This window comes from Alexandromys fortis, unplaced genomic scaffold, assembly GCF_014885135.2.
Source record: "Alexandromys fortis isolate MF-2015 unplaced genomic scaffold, M_Fortis_MF-2015_v1.1 scaffold_104, whole genome shotgun sequence".
Lineage (NCBI taxonomy): Eukaryota > Metazoa > Chordata > Mammalia > Rodentia > Cricetidae > Alexandromys > Alexandromys fortis.
Genome location: NW_026068000.1, coordinates 1,310,515 through 1,338,475, shown reverse-complemented (window position 1 = coordinate 1,338,475; position 27,961 = coordinate 1,310,515). Strand labels below are relative to the sequence as shown.

The window sequence follows — 27,961 nt, the reverse complement described above, 5'->3', positions numbered from 1 at the left end:
ACCAAAAATAATATAAAAAATAAAACTTTCACACAAGATTTTTTTTTGAAATTATATTTACAGTATACAGTACCAGGGAGCTAATACATGGCCTCTTCCTTTCCCATGCTATTACTCCGACCTCCCTTCGTTTCTTATTTAATAGCACACATAGGCATATTTGGTTGAGTGGGTCGTAGAGAGCTGGAGAGATGGCTCGGTAGTTCCTAGCCAGCACTGCTCTCCCAGAGGATCTTGGTTTGACCCCCAGCACAGACAGCATGGTTCTCAATGGTCTGTAATTTTAGTTCTAAGATTTGGTGCCCCCTTCTGGCCTCCTCAAACCCCAGACATACATATTCTACACAGGAATGCACACACACACACACACACACACACACACACACACACAGGAACACACAATTAAAAACAGAGAAAAAAAACCCTTAAGAAGAGAGCACTGGGAATCTGAGTTAGTCTGTCCCAGCGTCTCATATTTATGATAGTGCCTTCTTTTAAAGTAGGTCAAGATGTTTTACAAACATCACATAACAAACTTTCCCACCTGGACTTGCAAAAACCCAAACTGAATCACTTATCTAACTTAAGTAGCCAGGTTTCCAGACTTAAAACTCATTTTAGACTACACCTCCACCAACAGAACAGACGAATACTTCAACACTCAAGCAGTGAGGAGAATGTGAGAAATATCACAGTGGTCACTGCAAGCATAACCTCTCAGGCCCGGACAACTCGACACAATTTGGTCCTATCATGAGGTCAACATGGATGGTTAACTTTGTTTTAAGCTCTGAACCAGTTTCTCCCTGCTGCTCCAATAAAACACTGACCAAAGCCAACCCGGGCAGGAATGGGTTGATTTGGCTTACAAATCAGGGTAGGATTTCAGGGCAGGAATGTGGAAGCAGGAACTGAAGCAGAGGCTGTGGGGAAATGCTCTTGGGCCTGCTCCTCCTGGCCTGCTCAGTTTGTTCCCTTCGGACAGGAGACCACCTGGCCAGAGATGGCACTGCGCAGATAGAGGACATGGGTTCTCCCAAGTCAATCATTAACCGAGAAATGCCCCTACAGACATGACTTCAGGCCAATCTGATGGAGGCAGTTGCATGACTGAGGTGCTCTGTTTCCAGGATTTGTGACAAACTGGCAAACCTAACTATGACAAGCTCTTCGTTGTCCTCATCATATCATTTTATCCTGTTTAATTCTCTAGCATTAGCTTAGGTCAACTTCAATTTACCTACTCTGTTTAATTCTCTAGCCTTCTATTTCACCTGATTACCTACTTGATCCTCAGAAGACTGTTACCTTACTGATTATTCTGACAGGATCGTCTGTAGTTATTCCAGGTCCATGGACTACTTTAACAATTCCAAAGACGTAAAACTAAAATGTTTTGTTCCACTATAGCAGGAATTCTCAAAGCTTCCCTATATTATACCACAAATTATTAAAGCATTACTTACTGGGGGCTATTCTATTGAGAGACTAAACTATAATCCAACAATTTCTAACAAGCAATGTTTAAATAACTATCTTCAAGCATTATACACAGGATGAATAAGTCGTAGATACAAGAATAACTTGCAGAAAAATAACTTGACGGCTTTCTGGTCAAAGGGCTGCATTTTTAATGGCAGAGTTATCACTCAATTCAATGGTTTTCATGGACACTGTGTTCTCTCAAGCAAATGGGGATATAAAAGTAATCTCTGCAACATTAGTCATATTTTTTCTTTAAATTTAATTTCCTCTCATAAATGGTCCATGTCTACTGGCTGTAGTACCACAGTCAATGTAAGGTATTTCAAGTGCTCAAGGCAGGGGTAGAAACATGAGTGCCTGCTACGCTATTGTGGAGGGCACTGTTGGTCGTCAGTCCTCAAAACTGCATTTGCCTCTCGGAGTCTCTGAAAAGTTTTACATTTTAGGTGTAATTTAAAGCTATTCCAAAAAAAATTAAAAATAAAGCATGGTTGAATTAGTTTTTTAAGTAATCCCAAAAATCACAGAACTGGCAAAGTCCTTAGCAATCAATTAACCCAACCTGTACGAGAACAGCAATGTTGAGGTAAACAGTATCGCCGAGACTACAGAGAACAGACTCCAGCTGGAGCGGATTAGATCCCCAGACTTCCTGACCCCCACAGGAGCTCTTGCCTGTGACACTACACAAGAGTAGCTCATGTGTACACAGGACGATTATTCTCACGATGCTTCAAGTCAGTTCTTACAGGAAGTAAGGAATCATCTACTGATTGTCACTTGATGTCAAACTGTATTGAATGCAGAAGGGAATACCTTTCTAGATATCAGATCTCTACATGTGTTCTACATGTGTACACATATAGATGTATGCTACATGTCTGTATCTCTATGTGTATATGTGCACATGCACAGCAAGTACATGCTGCAAGTACATCTTAAAGCTGACACGAGAAAATATTCTTAGTAATAAGGAATGACTAGCAATAAATAAGGAACTGAGTGGGACTTGTGTCTAATCGAAATTCTTCCTTTAAGAAACCCCATTACAATATAATTCATAATGTTTAAACCCATATCTTTCAGAAGATCTCATTTAGCTTTCAAATGTGCTCTTTTCTGCCTGCTTTAAAGTGATCACTTTTATGTTCTAAGATAGAGCTCCCTTCAGCATATAAACCTATGCATACTTCTTCCCCAGTACAATCAAATGCACGATATTATTTAGTTGAATATTAAGCCCAGCTTTTGTGTAAATTAACTGATATACTTTTCCAAAAACTTAAAACAAATTAAAATTCTAGTAGGAAAAACAGAGAGCTACAAGGCGCAGATAATAAGTTGGTTCAGATTATACTTCAACTCATAGTTCTTTACCCAACTTGGGAAGTGCTTCGGTGCTAGATGTTCTGATAGCAGACAGAAAATACTTATTCAAACAAATCCAAATTCGAAATCTATCATATTTTTAAATGGTTGATAAAATTCACTGCCAAGTCTGAGAAGTTCTTAAACTTGATTACTTTTTGTATTTGAGCCAAAAGAACAAATTTGAATAATGTTAACTTGGGCAAAATTGTGAAGTGTATACATAAACACTCCACTTCTTAAATAACAGCCCTGATTTCCCCCTGAAAACCACTTCGCACTTGAGAAGCTCCCCCTTGAAATCGGGGTGGGGTCTGAGCCACTGAGGGTTAGAAAAAAGCAGCAGTAGCAGCAGCATTTGAAAACGAGATTAAATGTTTCTTTAGGTCTCAACATTCCCCAGTTACTAACCCCAAACCTTAAGGAGGCAATACAGATTTGTGGATTGCAATTTTTTTAATGAAAAAACAATCACAGAACTTTAGTGTAATATGCCGTCACCCATATAATCTGCTCCAGGAAAGCTCTGGTCTCTGCTTGCAAAGAAAGGAAACTAATGAAAGAACATTTCCTCTCAAAGATTCCTAGAGCAGACTTCTATAAAGACATGGGAGTCAAACATCGTACTCTCTAAACACAATTGGAACTTGAAACGGGAGCCTAAATCTGTGAATGTGTCTTCTTAAAATTACAACCATAAACGTTTTCAGAGAGAGAAATGGTCATTCTTGGACACTGTTAATGGACCACCTCTCGGCAAGACTCTGACGCCCCTCCCTAGCAAAAGAGACAAAGTCCTGCTCAGTATTGAAGCCTGATGTGGAAGCCAACTAGGCAGAGTGCTACTTTCTCAGGAACGCAGCAGACAAGGTCACAAAAAACCAAACCCTGAGAAGAAATGCTGTTTGGACATAAAACGGTCATGAAATCCTAGTTTCCTGCAAAGTTCAGGTGTTGTGTGTTTTAAATGTTGAATATTAACCTTGGCAAAATCAATGCCTACTAAGCGGATGAGAAATGTCCACAGTGTGGGCATTTTCTTCAAAATCCTCACCCAGGGCGGAAACCATGTGGGATCAAAGTAAGATTCTACATTTTTCTCCCAACATTAAGGTACTGGCCCTGATTCTACATAATACAATCAAGTGTATTTAAATTAGAACAACAGGCTGTGCAATTAAATTGTGAGCTAGGAAAACAAAACAGGTTTTTAATCTATTAATTACCAGGTTGGCAATAACAGTAAAATTGATTTTTTCCCCTAACAATAAGTCTATGTAATGGTTTGAAAGCTACATAAATACTTTACAAAGGATGTTAATCATAACTTTGTGGCTTAATGCTTTACCCCTAAGTCACGCAAGTTGCATGTTCAAATTCGTTTTATGTAAAACACAATGCTGACATCTTCAACTGTAATGAAGGAGAAAAGAAAACCTTGGAAGGTGACTATCTTGTTATATAAAATTAATCAGAATTACATAAATCTAGGTAGAAGCATAATTAAGTAAAACCCAAGCAGGCAAAGCAAGGCACATGGACTGTTCTGTTAGGAATCAAAGGTATAGCGTGTTCTACAGTCATTGCTATGTAACTGGTCTGAAGAGATAAGGTTGCTCAGATTCACACTAATAGTCTGTCCACTCTCTTCTCCAAAACCCTTGCTGCTTAGTCTGCACTGGTAGAAAAAAAAAAAAAAACACGCAGCAACTAGAGACTTTTAATAGCAGATGACTGCAGAGGAGCCACGCTCACCTTGCAGACAGATCTTTGTTGCTCTGGAGTGCAGAGCAGACCTTTAGCTCAAAGTCATTGCTAATCTCAGTTGTGCAATCCACATGGTGCAGTTAACCCTAAAACCCATGAGGTAAAGCTGGAATGTCTGGTCCCAGTGGCCTTGCACAATCCCTCAGTGAGATTGCACTCACGGAAGGCTGCTCCATATCCGATGGCAAAGTTATAACATCCCCTTTCATGACGGTTTATTGCAGTCAGCATTAGCACAGACACAAGGAGAAAGCATGCACGGGGCATAATAAACTTATACCTACTGTCTATAAACAGTATTTTTAATGCTTAAAGAAAAAAAAGGACCTCCAAACTTCGAATTCACACCGGACTTCAAGAGAGATAGGTAAAAGAGAAAAAGAGATTCTCCATGAAGGAATGACCAACACATGTCCTAACTTCAGTGATCAATATATTCGATTAGAAATTACATTCTATTAAAAAGTTACTAATAAAATAATCATCTATAGCTGGTAATGAAGCAAGAGCAATAAGTGAAATGTAAAAATCCTGCTTTGAAAAGTGAGCTCTTTTGATTTACCGTGTCTCCTTTGTTAATAAAGAGAAAGAAAACAAAATGTACCCAGGGTTTCTTAAGTTTGTCTTGTCTTTCCCTTAACTTCAAACACTGCAAGCAGAAAACTCTTTTCTTTCTCCCCCTGCGGTCTAACCTCTTTCAAAAAAAAAAAAAAAAGAAAGAAAGAAAAAAACCGTTTTAAAAAGAAGAAACAATAAATGAAGTGACAGGAGGTGATGGAATGAGGAGAGCGCAGGGAGAATAAAGGGCGGTTTTATAACAGGAGGGATTTTGTTAGCAAGTGACTGGCAGGTCTCCTCCAAGTTAGAAAGAATTCCATCCACTCTCCAAAACTGCAGAGGCCAAAAATGTCTAGTCTAATAGTTCTGAAATCCCAGAGTCAGGAAAGCTTTGGGGGAGGGTGGAGAACCAGTGAGTGGGGGAAGGGGAAAAGAAAGACCAGCAGGAGAAGAAAGAACAAAAGGAGAAATCCAAGACAGGGGAAGGGAACCAGAGTACCCCAGAGGCCTAGGAGTGTGCGCAGGGGAGAGCAGGACCCCGGGAGCAAGGGAGCAAACAGGGCAGGGCCACACTCTGCAGCGCGGCGCACCATGGACAGGGCTCAGCACGGGCGCGGCCCACACCCCTCTAGAGGACGGAGGAAGAAAAGAGCGAGTGGCCAGGGCCGGCTCTGTCCCGCTTCGGTGACCGCAGCAATCTCCAGCCCGGCTGCCCGAATGAACTAGGCCCTGACATAGGAAGGGAGAGAACAGCAATCTGTGCCCATTTTTCGCCCCCAACGCCCGCGGAGTGGCACTTCCGAGTCTTGCCCGCACTTGGGGCTACCATATTGCTACCCACCCTCTCCTCCGGGTGGGGGTTGCACGGGGCTCCGGGGTGAGTGTCCGTGCCACACAGTGAGAGTGGACACACCTCTCTCCTGCTACCTCTATAGGACCCCACCGCACATGGGCACAGACTTGGGACCCCCACTTAGACCCCGCCCAGCGCGAGGGCCATATCCAAGGGTACATGGTGTGGCCAGTAGGACCTGCTAGAGATCGGGACCGGGGTAGGGGTATTCTTGGGAGAGATGCCCCGTGAAAGTTGGGCTGGGGGCCTGTGTCGCGGAGAACTCAGGAACTGCCTGGAGCAGGTGCTTCCAGCTGCCGCCAAGTCTCAAAGTAGAGTCTCGCTGGCGCTCTCCACGAGAGTGGGAAAAGTGAGGGTAGCTTCAGGCAACTGGGTGCCCAAGACCCACGCAGGGCAGAGGCAACAGTATGGAGAAAGGAATGCACATTTAAAAAATGGCCAAGTAATGAGGACTTCTCGCCTGGTCTGGTACCAAGGATGCGGGGCCAGAAGCATTCTGAAGCGCCTGCCGGCAAACACTCATTGTGGCAGGGGACCAGATTCGCTTTCCAAGTGGGGCCGACAATGAATATTGCCAGGTCAAGAGAATCCAAAGGCCAGAAGGCAACTCTGAGCTGGGATGAAGACAATAGGACATAGGAGCCCTTGCGCACCAGGAGGCGCGCGGGTGCTGGAGCGGGGTGGGGTGGAGGCAAGTCCTGTAACTAAGACACCAGAGTGAGAATTCCTAGTGCAAACTCGCGACCCCTCCCCGAAGAAATAAACAAAACAAACAAAAAATAAAATTAAAGTACAAAGCGAGGGGACAAAAAGCATAGAAAACTACAAAACCTAGGAGTTATCTTGCCTCACCCTTCTTCTGCCTGGGGACATCCTCGAGCTCGCCTTGGCCCAAAAGCGAAGCCAAGGAGACCCTGTGACCAAGGCTCGCGGAAGAAGGGGCGGTAGACCAGCTGGTCAGGGAGCCTGGCCCCGGAGTCCGGCCGGGGCTTCATGCGTGTTCAGTTTCTTGGCCTCACGGTGTGGCACCTCCCTTCCTGGGTGCTCAGCCCGGCCCCGCAGCAGCGCGGGGAACAAAGGGACCCGGCGCCGCACGCCCCACCCCGCTTGCAGCCCGACCCACCCGGGACCTCTGCGTACCTGAAGCAGGGCCGCCAGCAGCGGCAGCAGGGTCCGCGGCGCTCCCGCTATCCGGCACATGGAGGCGGAGAGGGGCCAAGCGAGGAGCCGGAGGCGGCGGTGGCGGCAGCAGCAGCAGCAGCGGAGCACCAACAGCGGCGCGGAGACGGCTCCGGGCAGTGGCCACCCCTTCCCTTCCCCTCCCCTCCCCACCCCCTTCTCCGTTGCTCTGCGCTCCCCGCCAATGAGAGCGAGCTGGTAACAAATAGCGGGCCTCGGAGTCCGCCGGACTCGCACCAGGAGTAATAAAACAGACGGGAGATCAAGGAGCTGGGGAGGGGGCGGGGAGAAGGGCGGGCGTGCGTGCGCGCCGAGCAGTGTGTGTGTGTGTGTGTGTGTGTGTGTGTGTGTGTGTGTGTGTGTGTGCGTGTGTGTATGTGCACGCCTGTGCGTGTGTGCGGGCCGCTGCGCAGGCAGCTGGGCTACGGCCGGAGTGCGGCGGCAGCCCCAGAGATGCGGCGGCACGGGGACCGCGGCTGATGCAGGATACGGAGGTGGAAGCCGAGCGGGTGGCGCTCTCAGGAGCTCCGCCACGAGAGCTTTCGAACCCCGGCTTTTCCCTTCTCTGGGCGTCCTCTCCGGGGCCGAGCGGTGCGACAAAGCTTCCGGGGGTAGAGCGCCTCGGGGAAAGGGCGCTCTCGGCCGTGCGCGTTGCGCCCACAAAGGGCGACGGTCCCGCTGGCCAGGCCTCCGCGGCGTCGCCTTTCCTGCTCCCTGGCCACTTAGAGACTCTGTTCTCCCGCTGCGGCCGCGTTGGGGGGGGGGGGTCACAGAGGGGGGGGGGAGATGCTCAGCCGCTGTCGCGATGGCCGTGCCCCTCGCCGCTCGCGCGCGTCGGCACCGGCCACCTAGTCCTCGCCACTCGCGCGCACGCACCGCGAAGGGTCTCCGTTGGCGCGACCCGGGCGAGCTGCAGCCGCTCTCCCGCCTGGCCGCACGCGCCGCCCGGGCCTCCCGGTCCCCTCCCGCCGCCGCCGCCCTCGCCCCCGCCTCCCTCCTCCCGAGCCTCCCGCCCGCGTCGCGGCCAATGGGAGGCCACCGAACTGCGGCGGTAGCGGGCCGGATCCACGGCAGCCGCCCGCCCCCGCCCTGCCCAGCGCTCGGTTTTCCTTCTGCTGCAGCCCGCGGGGGTCGCCCGAGGGGTGGCTGGGGTACGCCGAGCGCCGCCCAGCAGGTGGAGGGCTGCGGGAAATAAAACTACTTGCGCAGGAACTTGCTAAGCGGCGGCCCTGTGTTAGGTCCGCCGAGGGGAATCGGTGGCGACTGAGAATCGGAGGGAGGAAGGGAAGGCTATCTCCTTGGTAGCCTAAAGCATGCGTTTTGTTTTGTCATTCTTTCGCGATAGATTATTTTTCCTGGCACTGCCAGACACAGCAAAGTAGCAACACAAGCAGAGCCCATCCTAGCCATTGTTGTCTGAGCATCCTGCCGGCAGGGGAGCCCAGGCCAGGCTCCTCTTTGGTGTTCGCACCTCTCCAGCCCCCCATCATTGCGGATGTACTGGAATGACTCAAGTTTCTGTGTTCTTGTTTTATTTTCTCCCCCTCCTTCCCCCGCATTCTGAGAATTTGAGAGTGCGTGCAATTTTATTCGAAATACCTGCTTTTATATTTTTACCGGATCCTGACCATAGTCACATTTCTAGGCAAACATTTACAAGGACTTTGATACTCCCTCCTGCAGCACTCCGCAGCAATTAAAAATAAAATAAACAGAGGGAAGCACAGTGAAAATAGGATCGGAAAGATAAAATGACCGCTGCAGAATTCACACCAGATTAAGGATTTTTGTTTCCTTTGAGACAGGAGCTTGAAAGTGTGAAACTTTACAAGTTTGGGTCACATTTTGTGGAATGGTGGGGCAGGGAGCGGAGCGCTTGATTCCTGCAAGGTAATAAAACAGCTTTTTTTTTTTGTCCGTCCCCCCTCCACACACACACACACACACACACACACACACACACACACACCTTGGTTCTGTGGAGATATGGGAGGGGGTGTTTGCTTTAGATTTGAATACAGCAATCTGTTTTATATTAGCATTGCAACACCTTTGAGGTCAATTAGCTTATTTGCAGTAAATGAATATATTCTGCCTCCAATGCACTCTCTTCAGCTTTGAGTAACTGAAATATTAACATTTGAATCTGATTTTCAAGACACTGATCATTTGAGAATTTGACAATGAACCTGGACAAATCAAATACTAATTTCTTTGACATAACTGATGCAGCGTTTAATAATGTATGGTTGCTAGTTAGGCTTTTACATTTTTAATATTAATTGGAAGACTTATTCAATTTTAATTAAAACATAATATTGCAAGCCATGCTTTATGATACTAGATTTTTTTCATGCCTTTTTTTCTCAAAAAATGAGAAAGGTCATGTCAATTAAATTTCAAAGATGAGATGAACGGCTTGGACTAATATAGTAATCAGACTGGCTTGTCCTTTTCCTCATTCTTCTAAATGTTCTTGCCACATGACTGCTAATAGCAGTAGCGTTATCTTCACAACATCATGTTTATAAATCCCGTTTTCAGGGAGTCTCTCATAACAGAAGCCATCAGTCTGGGAGCATAACTCCCGTCTCTACACCTAAGGATCAAGCTGGATAGTGGCCATGGTGGCTTTGCTGCACTGTCTTCTCAGCAGTGCCTCTTGGTGTCCATTGCCATGATTAAAGTTACAATGGACTTTGGCTTGAATAATTTTTGCTTGGTATTATCATTTGAATAAAACTTTAAACATCACAGGCCCCATAATTTAAGCTTTTTTAAGACTCTCAAACTTACTTTTGAGTAGCTGTTGTGTTGGGCCCTTTCTCTGGGCACAACTGCTTTGTTTTATTTCATTTTTTTTAATCATTTAAGCACTCTAAAATCTAATTTGCGTGCTTGTCACTTCTCAGTAGTTGTGAATTGGATTGGATTCTTGCCTGACTTTAATTTGATCACCTGATCAACTAAACTATTTTAATCCTTCTTTTATAGCAAGCAGGACTAGCCTGATCTAATACTGTGTTTTTGAAGATTGCATTCATCCTTATGATGCTCATAAAGTCATTCTCATGTTGACTGTTATATCCACACAGCATTTCCTCCCTCACACTGTACTCAGGCTCATCCCAACAGGTGTATTTCTTTCTCCATACCAGTGATGGCCCCACCCCAGACAGCCTTTCCCTGCTCAGAATATTATCTGTCTAAAAGGCTGGCTTTCCTCTCTTTGTTTTATTGAAATTCAGGGGTTCAAGGGGCTTGCCAGTGACCTAGAGAAACAACTGAGCAGGATGAATTTTGCTGGGATAGAGGAAGATTAGAAAAAAAAATGTGTAAATGAAGACTGGGGCTTGTAGATCAAATCTGTCTTAGCTCGATCTAACGGTCTATCGCTTACTTAATACAAGAGGATGTCAAATGTGTATGTATGCTTAGCATTGTTGACGGACCGAACCAGTGACTACTCAGTCTTCAGAGGATGTAGATATCCACATGATTCATTCGCAAACACAATTTCAAAGCACAATAACGACAAAATTTGCTTTGTGTTTTCTCAGACAGTAGACACTAAATGTACAAATGCCTGCTTTTTTGTAAAAGGTTCTTGCTTTGAAAACAAATGTCAAATAGTAGTAGTCTAGTCTGTAGCTTCCTGTCCTTCATACATCCTCTGCAGACATGCCTTTAGGGCAGTCAGTGCTGCCCAGCTGAGTTCTTCCCGAATGTTGAATAGAATCTTTTCCTGTCCTCCCTGGCCCCAAGGGAAAGTAGGTTAGCCCTTCTCCCTTACAAAGTGGCCTCAGACTGTACTTTTCTCCCCAGTTAAGGTCCGTCTGCTGTAAAGCTGGACTTCCTTGGGCTATATTTCTTTTGTGAAGTCACAGAATGTTATGTGTGGAACTTTAGACCTGGTTTGGGCAACCCTAGAGGAGCAGCATGGTGTAGGAGACTACCTCGTAAAGACTGAGCATCCAGAATGGCAGCCATATCCTCTCACTACCATTTGAAACCTCTGATATTCTTTATTCTGGGAATCCCCTTTAGAAAGTCCCACTGTATAGGACAATCATTTTGTTTTCAAAATATGTGTGAAATTAGGACTAGATCTCTGTGTCTTGTCCCCTGCTCCCATCTCAGCTCTCTTGCACGATCGCCTTGCCTGATTTAGTGTGATTTTAGCAATCAAGTATCTATCTCTTCGATAGAACCTGCCTCCCAAGCACATACCAGGGGTTCAGACATAGCAGATACCAGAACGGAAACATGACTTAAAAAAAATAACAAACGTTCCTGTTAAAGTTTATTATTATTCCCCTTCAGTGTTTGCAAATACAAACCAGTTATCCACATGGAAAATGTAACAAAGGAATTTGAAGAATGTATGGTCAAGTGAGTTGTGAAAATTTGATGAGCAGTTGAGCAGAGCAGAGTAACTTGCAAGCAGCCCCTGAATGACAGTGAACTGCCTTATAAGAAGTGGAAGGTGAAACACAGAGGAGACTTTACATCAAGAGCATGCTAACTTTGAGTGTGCCTTCTAACAGCGCAAGGGCTCTTTTATTTCCTTATTTCGAACTTGAGAAGAATTACAGTATTGCTTGTGGAATATATGAGTACAGAGAATATATGTATATATTTGATACATGTATATTAAATATGATGGCTTCCATGGAGGATCCTGAGGGTAGTTACTCAGGCTCTCTTCCCATGTCCTCAACTCTGTCTCCAGTGCTTTTCTCTTCTGTGTTTTTTTTTTTTTTTTAAGATTTAAAAAGAAAACTAAAGGTGGAGACATGGTTCAGCTGGTAAAGCCTGTGCCTCCAAATCATAGGGACGAGAGCTACAGCGCTAGATTCCATGCAAGCTGTGAGGAAACCATCATCCCAGCTGCAGAGAGACAGTAGACAGAAACCAGAATGTGCTGGCCAAGTACTAGGCTGGTTGGCAAGACTGCCCCTGTCTTTTATGTGTGCCCACTTGCAGAAGATCACCCCAGCAGGGGTGACCACTAACTTTCCTCCCCTGAAGAAGGAGCAGCAAAGGTGAGAGGAACCTCACTCAGACATCCAGCTACAGACCCAACCAGTTCTATGCAGTACTGATCCAACTGCACTTGATTCCAGGGAAGGGCTACAAGTGTCTATGCTTGGAAGGGCGGTGAGCTCCGTTTCCAAGGACAGCTATGTAGCCTTGTATAAATCCATGGGGGACTCCTCGTTTATACAAGGGTGTAGACTTTTCAGCATGGCTGCTTTAAGGTTCTAGACCATAACTCCATACCCATTGTTTGGTCAGTAAGCCTGATGAGTTCCGCTGGTCCTTGGGGCTGAACTTTGCCACTGGTGCCTTAAGAGGAAGGGTAAACTTTGTTTTATGTCTCCCTCCAGGGGAGGAATTTTAGCAACACTCACTCAAACAAAAGGTGAATAGTATGAGATTATCTTCTGCCGCCTACAGGCACTTGCCCCCAACACACACATGTACACCTGTCACATGACTGCACACACACAATAATTTTATTTAGTTTGTCCGAGCTTTATTGAACAACAAAATCTGTAATATCAAAAGCAATGACGAGTAAATAATCTGTAGACCCAGAGAAAATTGAAAACTTTCGTGGTTTTGTATAGACACACAGAAACACAAGACTGGCTACATCAAAAGATTCTTTTGAAACAACAAATTCATTACCTATGATTGACTTATATGTTTAAAAATTAATTCATTTTAAAATTACTGCAACAATTGATAAGTAACAGGCCAGCACCAAGACTTGTTTTGCTGAGACCCTTTCTTTAGTGGACCTCAAGAGCAAATCCAAACATGATCTCTAGAGTCCACTTAAAGATGAGCTACATTTAAGAAAATGGGATGTCTGTGATACCCTAAAACACCTACCGTCTGTACTGCAAGCATGGTACTTTTTATGGGATGGCCCCAGCAGACAGGGTGCTCTACAACCAGAGGGCTATTTCTCAAGACACTGAAACTGGGGGAAATAAAACAAATAACTCTTAACTCTTTGATAAGGGTTAGTTGGGTGAAACTTTTGTCCTTGTGCCCTCTTAAAGGCAAATACCTGCCTTCAGGAAAGATCAGAAGTCCAGCTGTCCTTGTGTGGAGGCTAGGAAGACATTTAGTGTCTGGATTTAACACCACTATGCCCTTTCCTCCAGTGAAAGGGGACATAGTTGCTTAAAGTATTGGTGTAGGCTCTGGAGACCAGATTTGTCTTCCCAAAACTATAGCTGGTTGAATTATCTTAAGCATTCTATTTAATTTCTCCGCATTTTCTTATCTACCCCATGGAAACAATGCTCCCTTTCCCTTAGGGAACACTGAGAGCAGTAAGAAAATGTCAGTAAAGCCCATTTAGTTCTTTAGAGGGAAGGGCTAGATAAGGCTGTGGTATTCTTTAAGGCTGTGGATTTAACTGTAAGAGGAGTAATTCTCTCAAAACTAAATTCAAGTCACAATTTAATGATGGGTTATCATCAAACCAAGGAGTTCTTGTTAAATCATTCTTTTATCCACAAATGTTTAAAATAACATATTTGCCTTTCCAACTGTAAAAGTAGCATTCACAGATAGATGAGAAAATCCATCATTAATTGTAATCTATTCATTCCCATATTATCTTTCTTCTTCCTTATATTCTAGCACAACCTTGGTAGGGATAGCCTTTAAAATGGGATGTCTTGATAGGGATTTTTCTTTAAAATGGTGGCTGTAAAAAATTTAAAAAAAAAAAAACATAAGAAAGGGAACTGGTGAGATGGTTCTACGGGCATAAAGCATTTGCTATGTAAGGAAGAGGACTGAGCTCCCGTTGCCAGCACCCGGGTGAAAGGCAGACATGGTGACTCACATCTGTAAACCCCAGGTTTAGGACACAGAAACAGACAGGTCCTGAGGGTCAATCAGTCTTGTCCAAATCAGTGAGCTTCAGGTTGAATGTGAAACCCTGTCTCAAAAAATAGGGTGGATGGAGGCTGTGCAAAAGGACTTGAAAGAGACCAAATGTGTGTGGAGGGAGAACACCGGGAGAAAAGACTTAGCAGAAAGATGGGCAGGTTAGAATAAACACAAATCACACTTGTTAAAAAAAAAAGTCATAATGATGTTTAACGTGTTGTATGTTGGTTTAAAAAATAAAAAATATAAGGTGGAAACGTAATTGAAAAAGACACCTACGTGTCAACATCTGTCCTGCACACACATCTACGTGGCCTAGTATTGCCTCTGTCTCTCTCTTGGGGTCTGTCTCTCTTCCTCTTTCTCTCAGGGTTTGTCTGTCTCTTTGTCTCTTTCTCTCTCTATTTCTGTTTCTCTCAGGGCTTGTCTACCTCTCTGCTCCATCTCCCCCTGACTCTAGCTCTCTCAGGGTCTGTATGTCTCTCTGGGTTTGACTTTTTCTGCCTATGGCTCTCTCAGACTCTGCTGTCTGTTTTTCTCAATAGTATTCCCTGTAATCACAGACTGGAATGTATGCTATGTGATCCATTCTTTATATAGCAGCCCAGAAGTGTTGAGTGATTTTCACAGAGAAACATCATCTTTGGGAGTTCTGTTATTGTTGTTTTTCAGTTTTTTTTTTCACAAACATGTTTGCAAGAAATGGGAATATTCTCATTTTTAAACTTGTTTTGACAGCCAATAATAAACATGTTTGCATTGAAAGTTAATTTATTAAAACTAGATGAAATGTAAATCTTTTTAGAGATTCTTGGAAACAGGCAAGAACTCAGCTTATAGAAAGAGGCTTTTGAAGTGTCGGGTCATTTGTGTCATTCATCAGTGAATGAACGGGAGGGGCAGAGTCAAGGGCATTTGGGTACAACTGCCCAACAATGACAGCAGTCCTAGCGGGTGCTTTCCAAAACAGAAGGGGCTCATGAAGCCCATGGCCAAGCCTCAGGATGCTGATGAACTCCTTATCTTAGAGACTGCTCAAAAAATATTTGCCCAGTATTCAGAATGAGTCACAAGGGAAAATAGGACGTGGAATTTGGACAGCAGCGTGGGGAGCCTTTCAGAGCTGATAAAAGGTCTACAGTACAGGGCCACTGATATGCAGTGGAATTCGGCCTGTCCTTTCCCAGTATTTGCATGTTGCTTGATAAGGGCAAGTCACAAACAGAAAGAAAGTTTCTCACCAGACGCCTGCTGCTATGCATTCAATATGCCATTCTCTGATCCAGAACAATGGCTCAAGGAAGCGGTGACTGCCTGCTCAAGCTTCCAGCAGTCTAGCACTGCTCTCTCCTAAGGATGGGTTGTGTCTTATCCTGTAGCTGTTTGGTCGCTCAGAAGTGGACACAAATGCACGCATTAATGGAAACAGATATAATTTGGATTCATAATACTTCTCTTTCTTTGAATTCCATTTTTTTCTGTAGATATTTCTAGATTATTGATACTTTTCTTTTTTTGGTTTTTTTTNTTTTTTTTTTTTTTTTTTTTTTTTTTTTTTTTTTTGGTTTTTTGAGACAGGGTTTCTCTGTAGCTTTGGAGCCTGTTCTGGAACTAGCTCTTGTAGTCCCTTTCTTTCATGATACTATTCTGAAGATTCCTTCATTCTGCCTTTCAGGCATTTTATTGTAGATATGTGAATGGTCTTCATTTCCAAGACTCTTCCGTGGCTCACTTATGATTTCTCTATAGACATTGCTTTTGTATTATTAGTATAGAGCTCCTTGAGTCTTTATATTATTCAGAACAATTTTTTGTTGTTTTGTTTTCTTGCCTCCTGCTTTTCCTTAGCATCTTCTATGATGCTTTCCTCACACTGTGGTATTTTATGTTTAAAGCATTCTTGGGGCTGGAGAGATGGCTCATAAGTTTAAATCACTGGGTATTCTCCCAGAGAAGCACACTCAATTCACAGCACTCACATGCCAGCTCACAACTATCTGTAATTTCAGTTCCGTGGTGTCTGACACCCTCTCCTGACCTATGTGGATACCAGGCATTCACATAGGGAACACACACATACACATAGGCAAGCACCCAAACTCATAAAGTAAAAGTAAATAAATCTCAAAAAAAATAAAGACATTTCTGGTGAGTTATAGAAAGGATTTCACTTCGTACCCCAGCTTTCAGCAAGATACTATCTGATCAACTTATTGGAATAATGAATCCAGAGCCTTACACTCAAGATTTTACAAGTTTCCTGCTCCCCAACTATTTCTGGCCCCTCCCATTCTCATGGGAAAGAAGCTATCAGTCATGCCCACTGTCTGTCTGTCTGTCTCTGGGGCTAGCTCTGCAAATGCACGTACAGGAAGGGGTGCCTCAGTGTAGGCTCAAGCCTCACTTACTCAAAAATAGTATCTTCCCCACTGATTGCCTGTCCCCAAGATCATTGCTCTAGTCCCTCCAGTTTTCATCTTTTGAAAAAGAATTTTAATGTCTTCTCTTTACCATAGTACTTATGGAAACCATTTCCAATGTATTAGATATGTTGAAGCAATCCAAGGAGGTACATTCACCTTAATGAGTTCCACTTGAGTTTGTTCTAACTAAATCAGTCCTGAATAAAGTACTTGTCTGCATAACATGAAGAGGTTTGTGTTTCCAGGAGACAGTAAGAACTGGACGCTTAGAATATTAGTAGTTCAAGCTAATATTCTGGTCCAAACCTGAAATCCATAGTACAAGGGAAAGAAATGCTTGGTGACTAAAGCATCAGGTGTGATGATCTTCAGGTTTCTGTTCGTGTGTTAGACCGTGTATGCTAGACCGTGTATGCTAGACCGTGTATGTTAGACTGTGTGTGCTAGACCGTGTATGCTAGACCGTGTATGTTAGACCGTGTATGCTAGACCGTGTATGTTAGACCATGTATATTAGACTGTCCATGTTTGTATGTCCTAGAAATTATTTACCTGGAACCTAGTATGTGTATTATTCTATTAATAATTAAGTAAGAGGATCCTATTCACCCTAGAGGAGACATTCATCTGTCCAGTGAGCTTTATTGGGACTGCTTAGGGAGGACTAGGACTGAGAGCTAACTTGTAAGAGTGGATGATTTAGGCAGCTGCATCACAAAATGACCCAGGTCACCTGTAAGATGTCTCCCAAAAACAGCATCTTTGGAATTGCTTATGCAACTTTCAGGTAGCCCCTCCCATGAAGATTCACCTATTCCTGAAGAGGTGTTGACTGTTTATAGAAGAGCAAGAAATGGTCTCCTAAGACTCCCAAGCCTTAGGAGACCAAAGCCACTCCTCCACATGGAACATTTTTGTTAAGAAGAAACTACAACACAGTGAGAATCTCTCTGACTAATATGGATCAGTAGGTGTTTTTGCTATACATTGTCCCAGATATCTCTTATCCCTGCAACATTCTTTTTTTAAAAAATATTTATTTATTATGTATACAATATTCTGTCTGCGTGTGTGTCTCCAGGCCAGAAGAGGGCACCAGACTTCATTACAGATGGTTGTGAGCCACCATGTGGTTGCTGGGAATTGAACTCAGAACCTTTGGAAGAGCAGGCAATGCTCTTAACCACTGAGCCATCTCTCCAGCCCTCCCTGCAACATTCTTGATATTAAGAATTACTATTAAGGGCTGGAGAGATGGCTCAGAAGTTAAGAACATTGGCTGCTCTTCCTGAGGTCCTGAGTTCAATTCCCAGCAACCATATGGTGGCTCACAACCATCTACAAGGAAATCTGGTGCCCTCTTCTGGCATGCAGGCATACATGGAGGCAGAACACTGTATACATAATAAATAGATAAAATCTTAAAAAAGAATTGCAATTAAGCAATTATTTGTTCTGTATTGTAATACTTTAAACCTTCCTTTATTCACTCAAAGCCTTGTGAAGTTGCTATCCTCATGGCATTACTTCACCTTAGAGGTATGATTTTACCACATGATGACTCCACGCTTTGAGTTAAGATGTTGGGACTGAGTTATTCAGATCTATTTTATAAACCCAGAGAGATCAGTCAAAATTTCACTAGACGTTGCATTCCAAACAATCAGTTTTAAGACATGAGTCATGGACATCCTACTTTGCCCTACAGTGGTAACCTGGCTATTAAAAAGTAGCTTACAGGAGAGAAAAGGCAATTTTAGCTTCTATAAAAATATATTTTCTTAAGAAGAGGTTCTTAGGTCTTGTTTGCTTGCCTACTTGCTCTTTCATGTTTACGTCCACACTGAAACACTTAGCTGGAGTTGAGAACCAACAGTGAGGCCCAGATCATACTTCTGCTTCTTTTTACCCTTAGCTAACTAGAGGACATCTGCCTTGGAGCAGCTGCCGGGATTGTGGGGAAGGAAGCCTGGTGCTAGCGAGAGAACGAGAGCAGAGATACCTGATGGCTTCAATAGGATTTATAAACTTGATGTGCCTGAAAGTAGTGAAGAAATAGCGAGTTCTCATGACTTCTGCTTGGAAGAAAAAACATCCTCAGACTGAGTGAGGAAGAAACCTCCCAGGTCGGCCAGGCAAACCTAAGAAATCTAACCCAAGCCTTAGGCAAAGGTCTTAAAGGTGGTCCCCAGTGGAACGTGCTGTATTTGTTTCGAAATCAGTCTGGTCACGTGTGCACTGCAGACCCGCAGGAGCTCCCTGAGTTCTGCGGCTTATCCTCCACCAGCAGCGTCAATACACCAGAACTAGATCACCAACACAGAAAACAAAACGTTTTCTCTTTTACACCTTCTCGAGGAGATCATTTAAACAATTCAGATTTTAATAATCTTTATCGTCTATTGAACAAACATGGTCACCCTAAATATTTAAATAACCAAAAGCATTTTTATTATTTCCCCACAAATGAATGAGCTCTGTGGCGCCAGAGAGATTCAGCCTGAGGCCGACTGCATGCTGGACTATAGCTCTACTGTTGAGCCACAGCTATGGGCCTGGGACCTGGCTCAACCTATCGTATTAACGCGAGGTCTCTGCCCAGCCTGGCCTAGAACTCCCTCCACAGAACGGGCTGGTTTTGGAACTTTAATCCTGCTTCCATCACTGAGACTGCTTACCAGTACCACCAGGTCCTGGCAAATTCTTGCTTTTACTTTCAGAATCTTGAACATGAAAATGACATGTTAAATCTAGTTAGGATTTTTCATCTTTTACTTTCGTTTTGAGATACCAGGATTTGGCACCATTCTGCACCAATGCATGTCTTCCTGGCTTTTAACTAGAGTTAAGATAGTATTCATGATCTGTGATAGAAGGAATAGTGAAAAATTCTGTTTATGCTGAGTCACATTACAGTATCTGTAAAAGCAAGTAAGGAAATTGTAAGAAGGGAGCACTTGACAGGAAGGAACAAAAAGGTATTTCTGTGCACTGATGACTTCTCTGAGAAAGCCTGCTTCCCTGTCAGCCTCTTGTGTGGAGGGTGGAGAGCCGCTCTGTGAAGCAGCCATCAGGAGGAGCTCCTAGTTTGGGACAAACTTTTCAAACCGTCATGGCTCCTTGTGGTTGAGTTTTTATGTCTTGTAAGGGTTTATTTTTAATTTTAGAAATTTCATTCCACTTGAGTTTACCACTTATAAAAATTGAGAAGCTGACAGCTCTGGGAAGCGAAGCTATCCAATTAGTCCAAAAACACCCAAATGTTTCCGTGGCATCCATCGTCAGAGAATACCAAAAGCCCTCTGAAAAACAGAGCAGGTTCAGAGACAAACATGTATCCAGGAAGGAAAAGCTTCTGGGATATTCTGCACCAAGGACAGAGAGGAGATATTAATTGCTGTAGGGCAGGGGTCTTCACAGATACCCCCAAGGGTTTTACCTAATCGTGTTAAACAGAAGGGCTCATTTATGTTTTGAATATGCCCACAGGGTACAGCCGTCTTTCACCTGGCAGACTCACAACTATGTGCTAGATAGACACAGTCAGACGGGTAATTATCTTCTAGTCCCACCATATTTTGTTTGCTATGACAAGAGCCAAACTAGAAACTAATGTTTATCTCAGTGTGAATGCCGATGGAGGGAAAACAACAGAAGGACACTAGACCCTATCCTTGACTGGTTTTCACAGGTTCCTAAAGCCACAGTTGGAGCAAATAAAGGATTTTGGTGGCCTATGTACGTGAGAAATCGGAGGCCATGGATTTCGTATGAATCCTACAACTATGAAATGCTCTATTTTAATTAGCTAACTGACATAATAATCTCTTCAATCACATTGTGTCAACTGCCAAGTTCAAAGTGACAAAGACTGACTGAGGCTGGAAACTACTTTTATTCCATACTTAAAGAAACTTATGCATAATATTCTAATATTGTACAACTGAGAAAAATAGGAAGGGACATATTTTTTTAAGTTGTGATTGCTTAAGGTTCATTCCTAGTAAATGAGACCATTTCATCTTTTTCTGACATCTTTTGCACCCAGCTCACAGTAAGCCTGAAGTCCTAGGTGCGGACAAATGCGGCGTTCAGTCTGTACTGAGCAGTGGAGAGGGTGACACCTACTGGTAACCTGGGAAATCGCATCCTAGATCCATAAGACACTGAAACTCGCAGTTACTTCCCTATAAAGTAAAGGTATTTAGAATCTACGCGAAAAGGTTAGCATAAAATCTTGCTGGAAAAGTTGTTTTGGAGCATGCTCGCCAGTTCAGAAAGATTAGTGTGTGTTATTTTTAAACTTATTCCTGTACATGTCTTACAGTAAGGAAGGCTTCACTCTAGCAGGGCCGCTATTATTGCAGATTATTCGTTTGAAAAGATGAGAAAACAAAAAAATAGGTCAATTACATAACGCCATCACTTGTTAGGGAGTACAGCATGCAAAGGGGCCACTGAACCATTAAAATCTTACCCCGAGAATTGGAGTGTCGTCATACTTTAGAATCTATTTTAGGAAATTTTTATTTGTTATTTATTTGTTATAGTTTTGCAACACACTTGCTAGATGCAAAGCATCTACTATTATAATAATTATTATTCAAAGTTCTGCTATTTTCACCTGATTATTTTTCCAGGAAAATTATAAATATTACTTTGTTGAGACACCTTAATCAAAACATTGGATTTTTGTTTGAATCATCATTAAACAAAAAAATTAACTTGGTAAAAATTGAAATGTATAAAATATTATTTGACTTATAAGTGCTCTTGATATCTCAAACATATTTGGACTTTCATTAGTAAATCAAAATATATTAGGGATGTTCATGTGGAAACTTACTTGAGACGTTACATTTTTGGCATAACAGAAATAATTCTTTATATGACTCTATTTCCACACTTGAGGTTACCTGTTTGTAGGCATACAAACTTTTCTCTTTTGAATTTTCGAGACAGGGTTACTCCGTAGCTTTTGGTTCCTGTCCTGGAACTAGCTCTTGTAGACCAGGCTGGCCTCGAACTCACAGAAATCCACCTGCCTCTCCCTCCCGAGTGCTGGGATTAAAGGCGTGCGCCACCACCGCCCGGCTCATACATTGTGTTTTATGTTTTTGCACTTGTAATAAATAAAATAATTTTCATACATTTTCCATAGAGTAATGTTTTTCATTTTCTTCAGACGCAGTTTGCAGGGGAGCTAAATGGGTAGTGTCCCTCAGCTCTTCACTTTAATCTCAACTCTGAGGACACTGGGTGAAACATAATCCTACAATTTCATACAATTACTGCATTTTCAAATTTGGTAGTAGTCTCCTCTGGATTTTACCATTTGAAATTTATAATTATGACAGTTTTCAAAAACTGAGAATTTCACTCAAGACATCAATCACATTCATCTCGCTCCCCCTACTCCACCCAACTCCTCCCTGTCCTCTCTGCTCACTGACTGTGTGTGTGCATGCGCTTTCTCGTTCCCTCTCCCTTCTCTCCATGTTATCTCTCCTCTTTGTCTCTCTCCCTCTTTCTCTCTCTCTTCCAATCTTTTTTGTAACTGTTAATCACATTTATAGCATAGTTTGTGCTGATTTCAGTAATAATTATGTGAATTTTATTCAATTTACATATCAAAACTTTCAATGATCATGTATTTCTTAATTGAATTAATAATTTTATATATCAATAAATTATATAATACTGTTTCCTTTTGGGTTATTAAAAGAACACCATCCTTTGCTTTCCTGTATAATATTAAATTGAATATCTAAAATGTTATTTTATATTAAAAACACATATTAACTTCGAGATATTGGCAAATTTTCTTTTAACTTATCTCCCTGACAAAATTTTCTACTTGGCATATGCCTAAAAGCATTGTTACACTGTGTTTACCCTTTTAAATTTTATTTCTTATTTGATATTCATTAGAAATTTCTTTCAGTCCATTTAAAAATGGTGGGTGATAGACGGAGAGTGGGTATATAAATTATGAGAGCTGTTTTAAAAGTTAGTCCCTAAGATTTAATAACTGTCTATTTTTAAAAACTATTTTGCTTTAGATACTTTTTTAGGTTTTTTTTTTTTTTTGGCCTTAGCTGTATATTGTTCTTGGTCTCTCTCTCTTTTTTTTCTCTCTCTCTTTCTCTTCCTTCTTCCCTCCCTCTCTCCCTTTTTTCTCTCTCTCTTTTGCTCCCTTTAGCCTCTTTTGTAGCTTTTTTCTTTTACTTTTGTACTTTTATTGTTCTGAAAAGTATGCACCCTGCTCAATTTTTGTTTGTTTCTTGCAATTTTTAAAATGCATTCAAAATAATTTTTATTTAGAATAGCAATTATTAAAATGACAAGAGTAACTCTTGTGTATTAATTTTGCTTCCTTCCCCTAATTTCATCCTTTCCAATCTTTAATGATTTGTATACATTTAAAACCAGTATATCTCCTTATACTTTTTTCAACAAATTAGTATTTTTAGGATTTTGTACTTGGGTTAATTTAATGGTGGTTGGAGGAAGGGTTTCACTCTATACCCCAGGCTGGTCATGATCCTGCTAAGCAGCCCAGACTGGCCTTGAACTTGGCATCACCTCCTGCTATTGCCTCTCAGGTATCAGGATGAAAAGCACGTATTACCACTACTGGCTTTGTAATCAGATTTTGTAAGGGATGTTGGACTATTCCTGTCACAGAATCCTAAGAGGACAGAAATAGTCCTAAGCTTTCCCGTTTTCTTGTACCTTAAAATCAAAATGGAAGTGAACCAGATTTGTGGGGGTTCTGAGCTCAAGAGAAAGACATTGACCCTTCTGTGCCTGGCAACAGAATGCCAGAAGATGAAGGAGGAGTTATTGTGAGACATTTGTACACTGTGTGAAGATGTATTGCTGTGATTGGTTTAATAAAAACTGAACGGCCAATAGTTAGCCAGGAGAGATAGGTGGGACTTCCAAACAGAGAATTCTGGGAAGAAAGACACAAAGCAAGCAAGATGGGCAGTGCAGAGTAAAGTAACTGAGCCACGCAGAAAAGCATAGATTAAAGAGATGGGTTATTTAAGTTATAAGAACTACTTAGGAACAAGCCTACGCCAAGGCTAAGCTTTTATTATTAATAGTAAGTCTTCATGTCATTATTTGTGGGCTGGCACATGACAAGAAACTACTACCACAAAAGATGATGACTGTTGATGCTGACATTTATGACATGGTTCCAAAAACTCTGGAGATAAGCTGCTCCCCACCCTACTGGAAGAGCCTGCTGCAGGAGGAGCTGATTATATCCCCTGCTTTCTTCTGTGCTTTTTCCTCCTTCCTCACATCTCTGATACCAGTCTCAAACCTATGTATTCTAGTACAATGGTTCTTAACCTGTGGGCTGTGACCCCTCTCAGAGGGGGATGGGGACACTGGATGACCCTTTCACGGGTGTCTAAGACCATCAGAAAACACAGATAATTACATTCTGATTCATGACAGTAGCAAAATAATTTTACGGTTGGGGTCCTCACAACAGAATTAGGAAGGTTGAGACCCCACTGGTCTAGTGCATACAATTTTTAAAATAGCTGAAACACACTCTGATTGCCCAAATAGAGTGCGATATGCTTTTGACTTCTAGAGAATATTTTTTTCCCAGTTTAGATTAAAGTTTTTCCTGTGCTTGTTTTTAGTGCTGGGGACTGTTCAACCCAAGGCTTCACACTTGTCAGATAAGCACCGTGCCATCGAAGACCACAGGTCCTGCTTTTCCTTCATTTGAGACAAGGTCACTCTAAGTTGCCTAGTCAGGATTTAAACTCTCAATCCTCCTGCCTCTGTTTTCTGATTAGCTGGGATTATAGGCCTGTGCCACTGGACCTGGCTCCAAAACTCCTTTTTCTCACAGTTTTGGGGTGTTAAGTTCTGATATTAAGGTGGTAGCATTCTCAGGTACCCACTAGGGCTCAAAGCCAGGAAGAGTTCTCAGTTAATGTATACGGCCTTTAGCCTCTTCTGGATGCTTACAAAGGCGTTCTGCAGCATATGGGTACAGATGGATTTGTCTCCCCACCACCTCTCTGTCTCCTCTAGATCCTTTTATTCTAGCCACCAGTCCCATCAGATTAGGAACCCACATAAGGTCTGGTGCTCTGGCCAGTGGCATCCTGCTGTCTATTCTGCTAGGCTTTGACAAGCCTTCCATCAACCCAACCTCCACCCCCACTGTTGCATTGCTTACAGCCTTGGCCAGTATCGTGCTCAAAGGGAACCTCTGAGTAATGCTGGATAAACTTAAAGCCCAGAAATCAGATAATCCATGTGGAAGGAGGTATCGAGAAATTTTAGAACTGCCTGGAGGCAAGCCTCCACCAAACTCCTTGACCACCAGTCTTTGCATGTCCCTGGTGGTCAAAGCCACAGATATGTACCAGTTGATGTCCACTCAAGTCCCTTCCAGAAATAAACAGTTTGCAAATGAGCAAAAAATTCGCCACAAAGGGTTTTACTCTGCAGTCTGACATCTGGGACATGGTGCTGTGCAGCTATGCTGCCCAGAGGACATATACTTCATGCACAGGCAGAAATCGGTAGAGCAAAGCTGCCGGGGGTCTTTAGGGAATAATATTAGTCTCCCCATGCAGTCTTTGCTCATAAAGTCTCTTTGCAGTAAAGGAGGGCCTCATGGTGATAAGCATGACTTTAATAGATTAAACAGGGAACCGTGTTTAATAGCTAGAAAATAATAATAAATTTTAGACTCTAATATGATAAAAAGATTCGATGTGCCTTTTAAGAATATAGAAACAGAGAAATGATCACCAGACTAATTGTTTTCATCACTGTTCTGTCTTCTATTTAAGTGTGCATCATGCCAAAGGGAAAAGATGGAGGGGTGGGGTAGGTGATATGATTTTTAGCCACTCTTTTCTTTCAGGAACATACTAAACTCAAATGGTTCGCTCTTTTCTGATTTAAAGATAATTTTAGACCTTTGATCAACAGCTTTTCACAGGATGCTAAACATTTGGGGTGAAATGAGATGCTCTTGCATATACTTAACAGAGTTGCTCTTTTAGAGGGCCCGCAAGGATTTATTTTTGATGCCTGAATTGCATGCTAATTCCCCAATTAAAAGCTCATGGAACGGCCACATTATCACCCTCATTCTTTCCTCATCTCCTATTCTGGCTCCTGGTAATTTCCTCCTTCCCAGGACATGCCTGGGTTAAGACACAGCCCTGGCCTGTGATGTACGGGTGCCAGGGTGCAGAGGGAGTTCTGAGAGTCAGGGACATAAGCATTGTGTTGGAGCCCCTGCTACACCCTCAACACACTCTCCTTCTGCGCTTCTCATTCCAAGCCTCTGCTAACTCAATTCCTGAGCAACAGGGCTAAAAACACCCCAGCTTTTTAGCCAACGGAGGATGAGGAGTGCTTTACTTCAGTCGGGCAGGCTGTCTGTTTGCTTCTATTGACAGTTCAAAGATTTAAGTAGTTTTAATATAAAGTGCCATAGTCTTTTCAAAGTCTACTTTTGCGTTTTTATATTTCCATTTAACACTATTAATATACCGTCTCTATTTTTAAAGCCTATGAATAACTTACATGTAATAACTTTATACTTAAGGAATGGGGAAATACTTTAACATTATAGAGAAAGCATTTAAAAGTCAGCCCATTAGTCTATGATCTAGTAATAAAGTTATATATAAAATGGAATTATGATTAACATCATTAAGCTTTATTTTTCTGGAATGGATCAATCTATTGACTGTTGGTTGCTGCTTTTCAATTTAAGTGAGTTCTGTGTAAGTATCTTTTTCTTATCCTTGAATCTGAAATATTAAATAAACACAAAAGCTCTGGGGTCAGAAGGCTGCTCTAACTGCAGACAGAAATTTAGCTAATGTAATGGTTTCTGGTGACATAAAAGAATTGCAATTATGCTTTTCATTTTACAAACAAAAAGAACAAATTCCTTCAAAAGTTCTTGTCACAATATTAATTATATACTGCTAAAGCCTTAAAATTTATCAGAGAAGTTATTATTCATAGTTTCCTAAATAGAGGATTAGCCTAAAGATTCAGGTATATGCAGGTATTTTTTAATAGTGCTACAATGATGACAAAAATGTTGGATACTTAGAAATATTTCAAACTATAAACACACGCCTAAGAAGAATTACCTTCATTACAACTGTGCTAATTTCAATAGTTCTGTTATTCAAAAGCCTATTGTTTGGATGTAAAGATCATTGTCAATTAAAAATGAACTAACATTAACTTTTCCCTATGGAGCATCTTTTAAATACCTTAAATATGACGTTATTCTTTTTCATACTTAATGAATGCACACTAAAAACTACATGCAATCTCAAAAATGGCTATGCTGTGACATTAGATCAGAGTGGTAAAAACAATGTAACATTTAGGCAATCAATAGGCTTATTGCAGAGTTTTAAAACTACCCTTGTCAGAATTAACTCGAGTATAGTAGAATCTCATTTCATCACTTTATGGATGAAATTATTAAGAAATATTAAGACAGTGTTAGTTAGTCTTTGCCTTTCCTTTTCACGAGGCTTGCTGAGAGGCCAGTGCATGGTTATCATGGACTCCTTCGCTTTTAACAGAGATCCTTTCTCTGTAACTAATTCAACGCATGGCTATGTGAGCAATTATGAACAAGTGGATCTTTCTCCAAACTGAAAGGCTGCCAGGATGGAGTGGGAGCAAGAAGAAGAGAGTTTTAGAAGGAGTCCCAGGGAGCCACAAAGAAGGCATGAAGCGCCAATGTCCTCTGCAGTTCTCAACAGAAGTGTATTGAGGTAGTGGGACAGCACAGAGCTAGGATGTCCCTACAGTGGACTATGACACCTTGTGCCACAGGTGGAAAGGATTTCGTCGTCAGAAAGAGCACCCGGCCTGTGGAAGTCAGACTAAGTCTGCTGGAAGGAATTGAAATTTTTAAGCATTTTTATTGCTTTGCCACCTCATAACAGAATTTCATGTAGCAATGAAATCTGAACTCTGGAAAATTAGAAATGAAAATAGGAACTGTCATCACAGCCTCATAGATCACAGTTAATGAAAATCCTTTTCAACAAATATTATACTATACAAGTGTATAAATGAATAGTTACTCTAAATTTAGATATGACTATTTAATTGAATCCAAGGTGTTGGAATAAATTTTTAAAAAGGGCTCAATCTTCCAGCCCTGTGAAATCCTGACAACTGGAACACATCCTGGATCATATCAGAACAGTCACACTTCAAAAACAGAGGAAACACTGAGTCTACAAATGACAATGAAAATGTTTTCATAGTGTTAAGGCAAAGGAATAGAAATCTCAATGAATAAAAACAATATCACTGATTATTCAATATGATTGTTGAATTTTCATTAAAAAGGATGAAAAACAGACAAACA

The 27,961-nt window shown here is 42.2% G+C and overlaps 1 protein-coding gene across 1 annotated transcript in view; it reads right to left on the bottom strand.

The window, feature by feature from the left end:
• Positions 1-8,402, bottom strand: part of Cdh2 (cadherin 2) — a 226,473-nt gene extending 218,071 nt beyond the window's left edge. The window contains exon 1 of the mRNA XM_050160672.1: positions 7,172-8,402. Coding sequence (XP_050016629.1) covers positions 7,172-7,231 — 60 coding nt within the window. The 5' untranslated portion in view covers positions 7,232-8,402. The remainder of the gene's footprint in view (positions 1-7,171) is intronic.
• Positions 8,403-27,961: the final 19,559 nt, after the last annotated feature.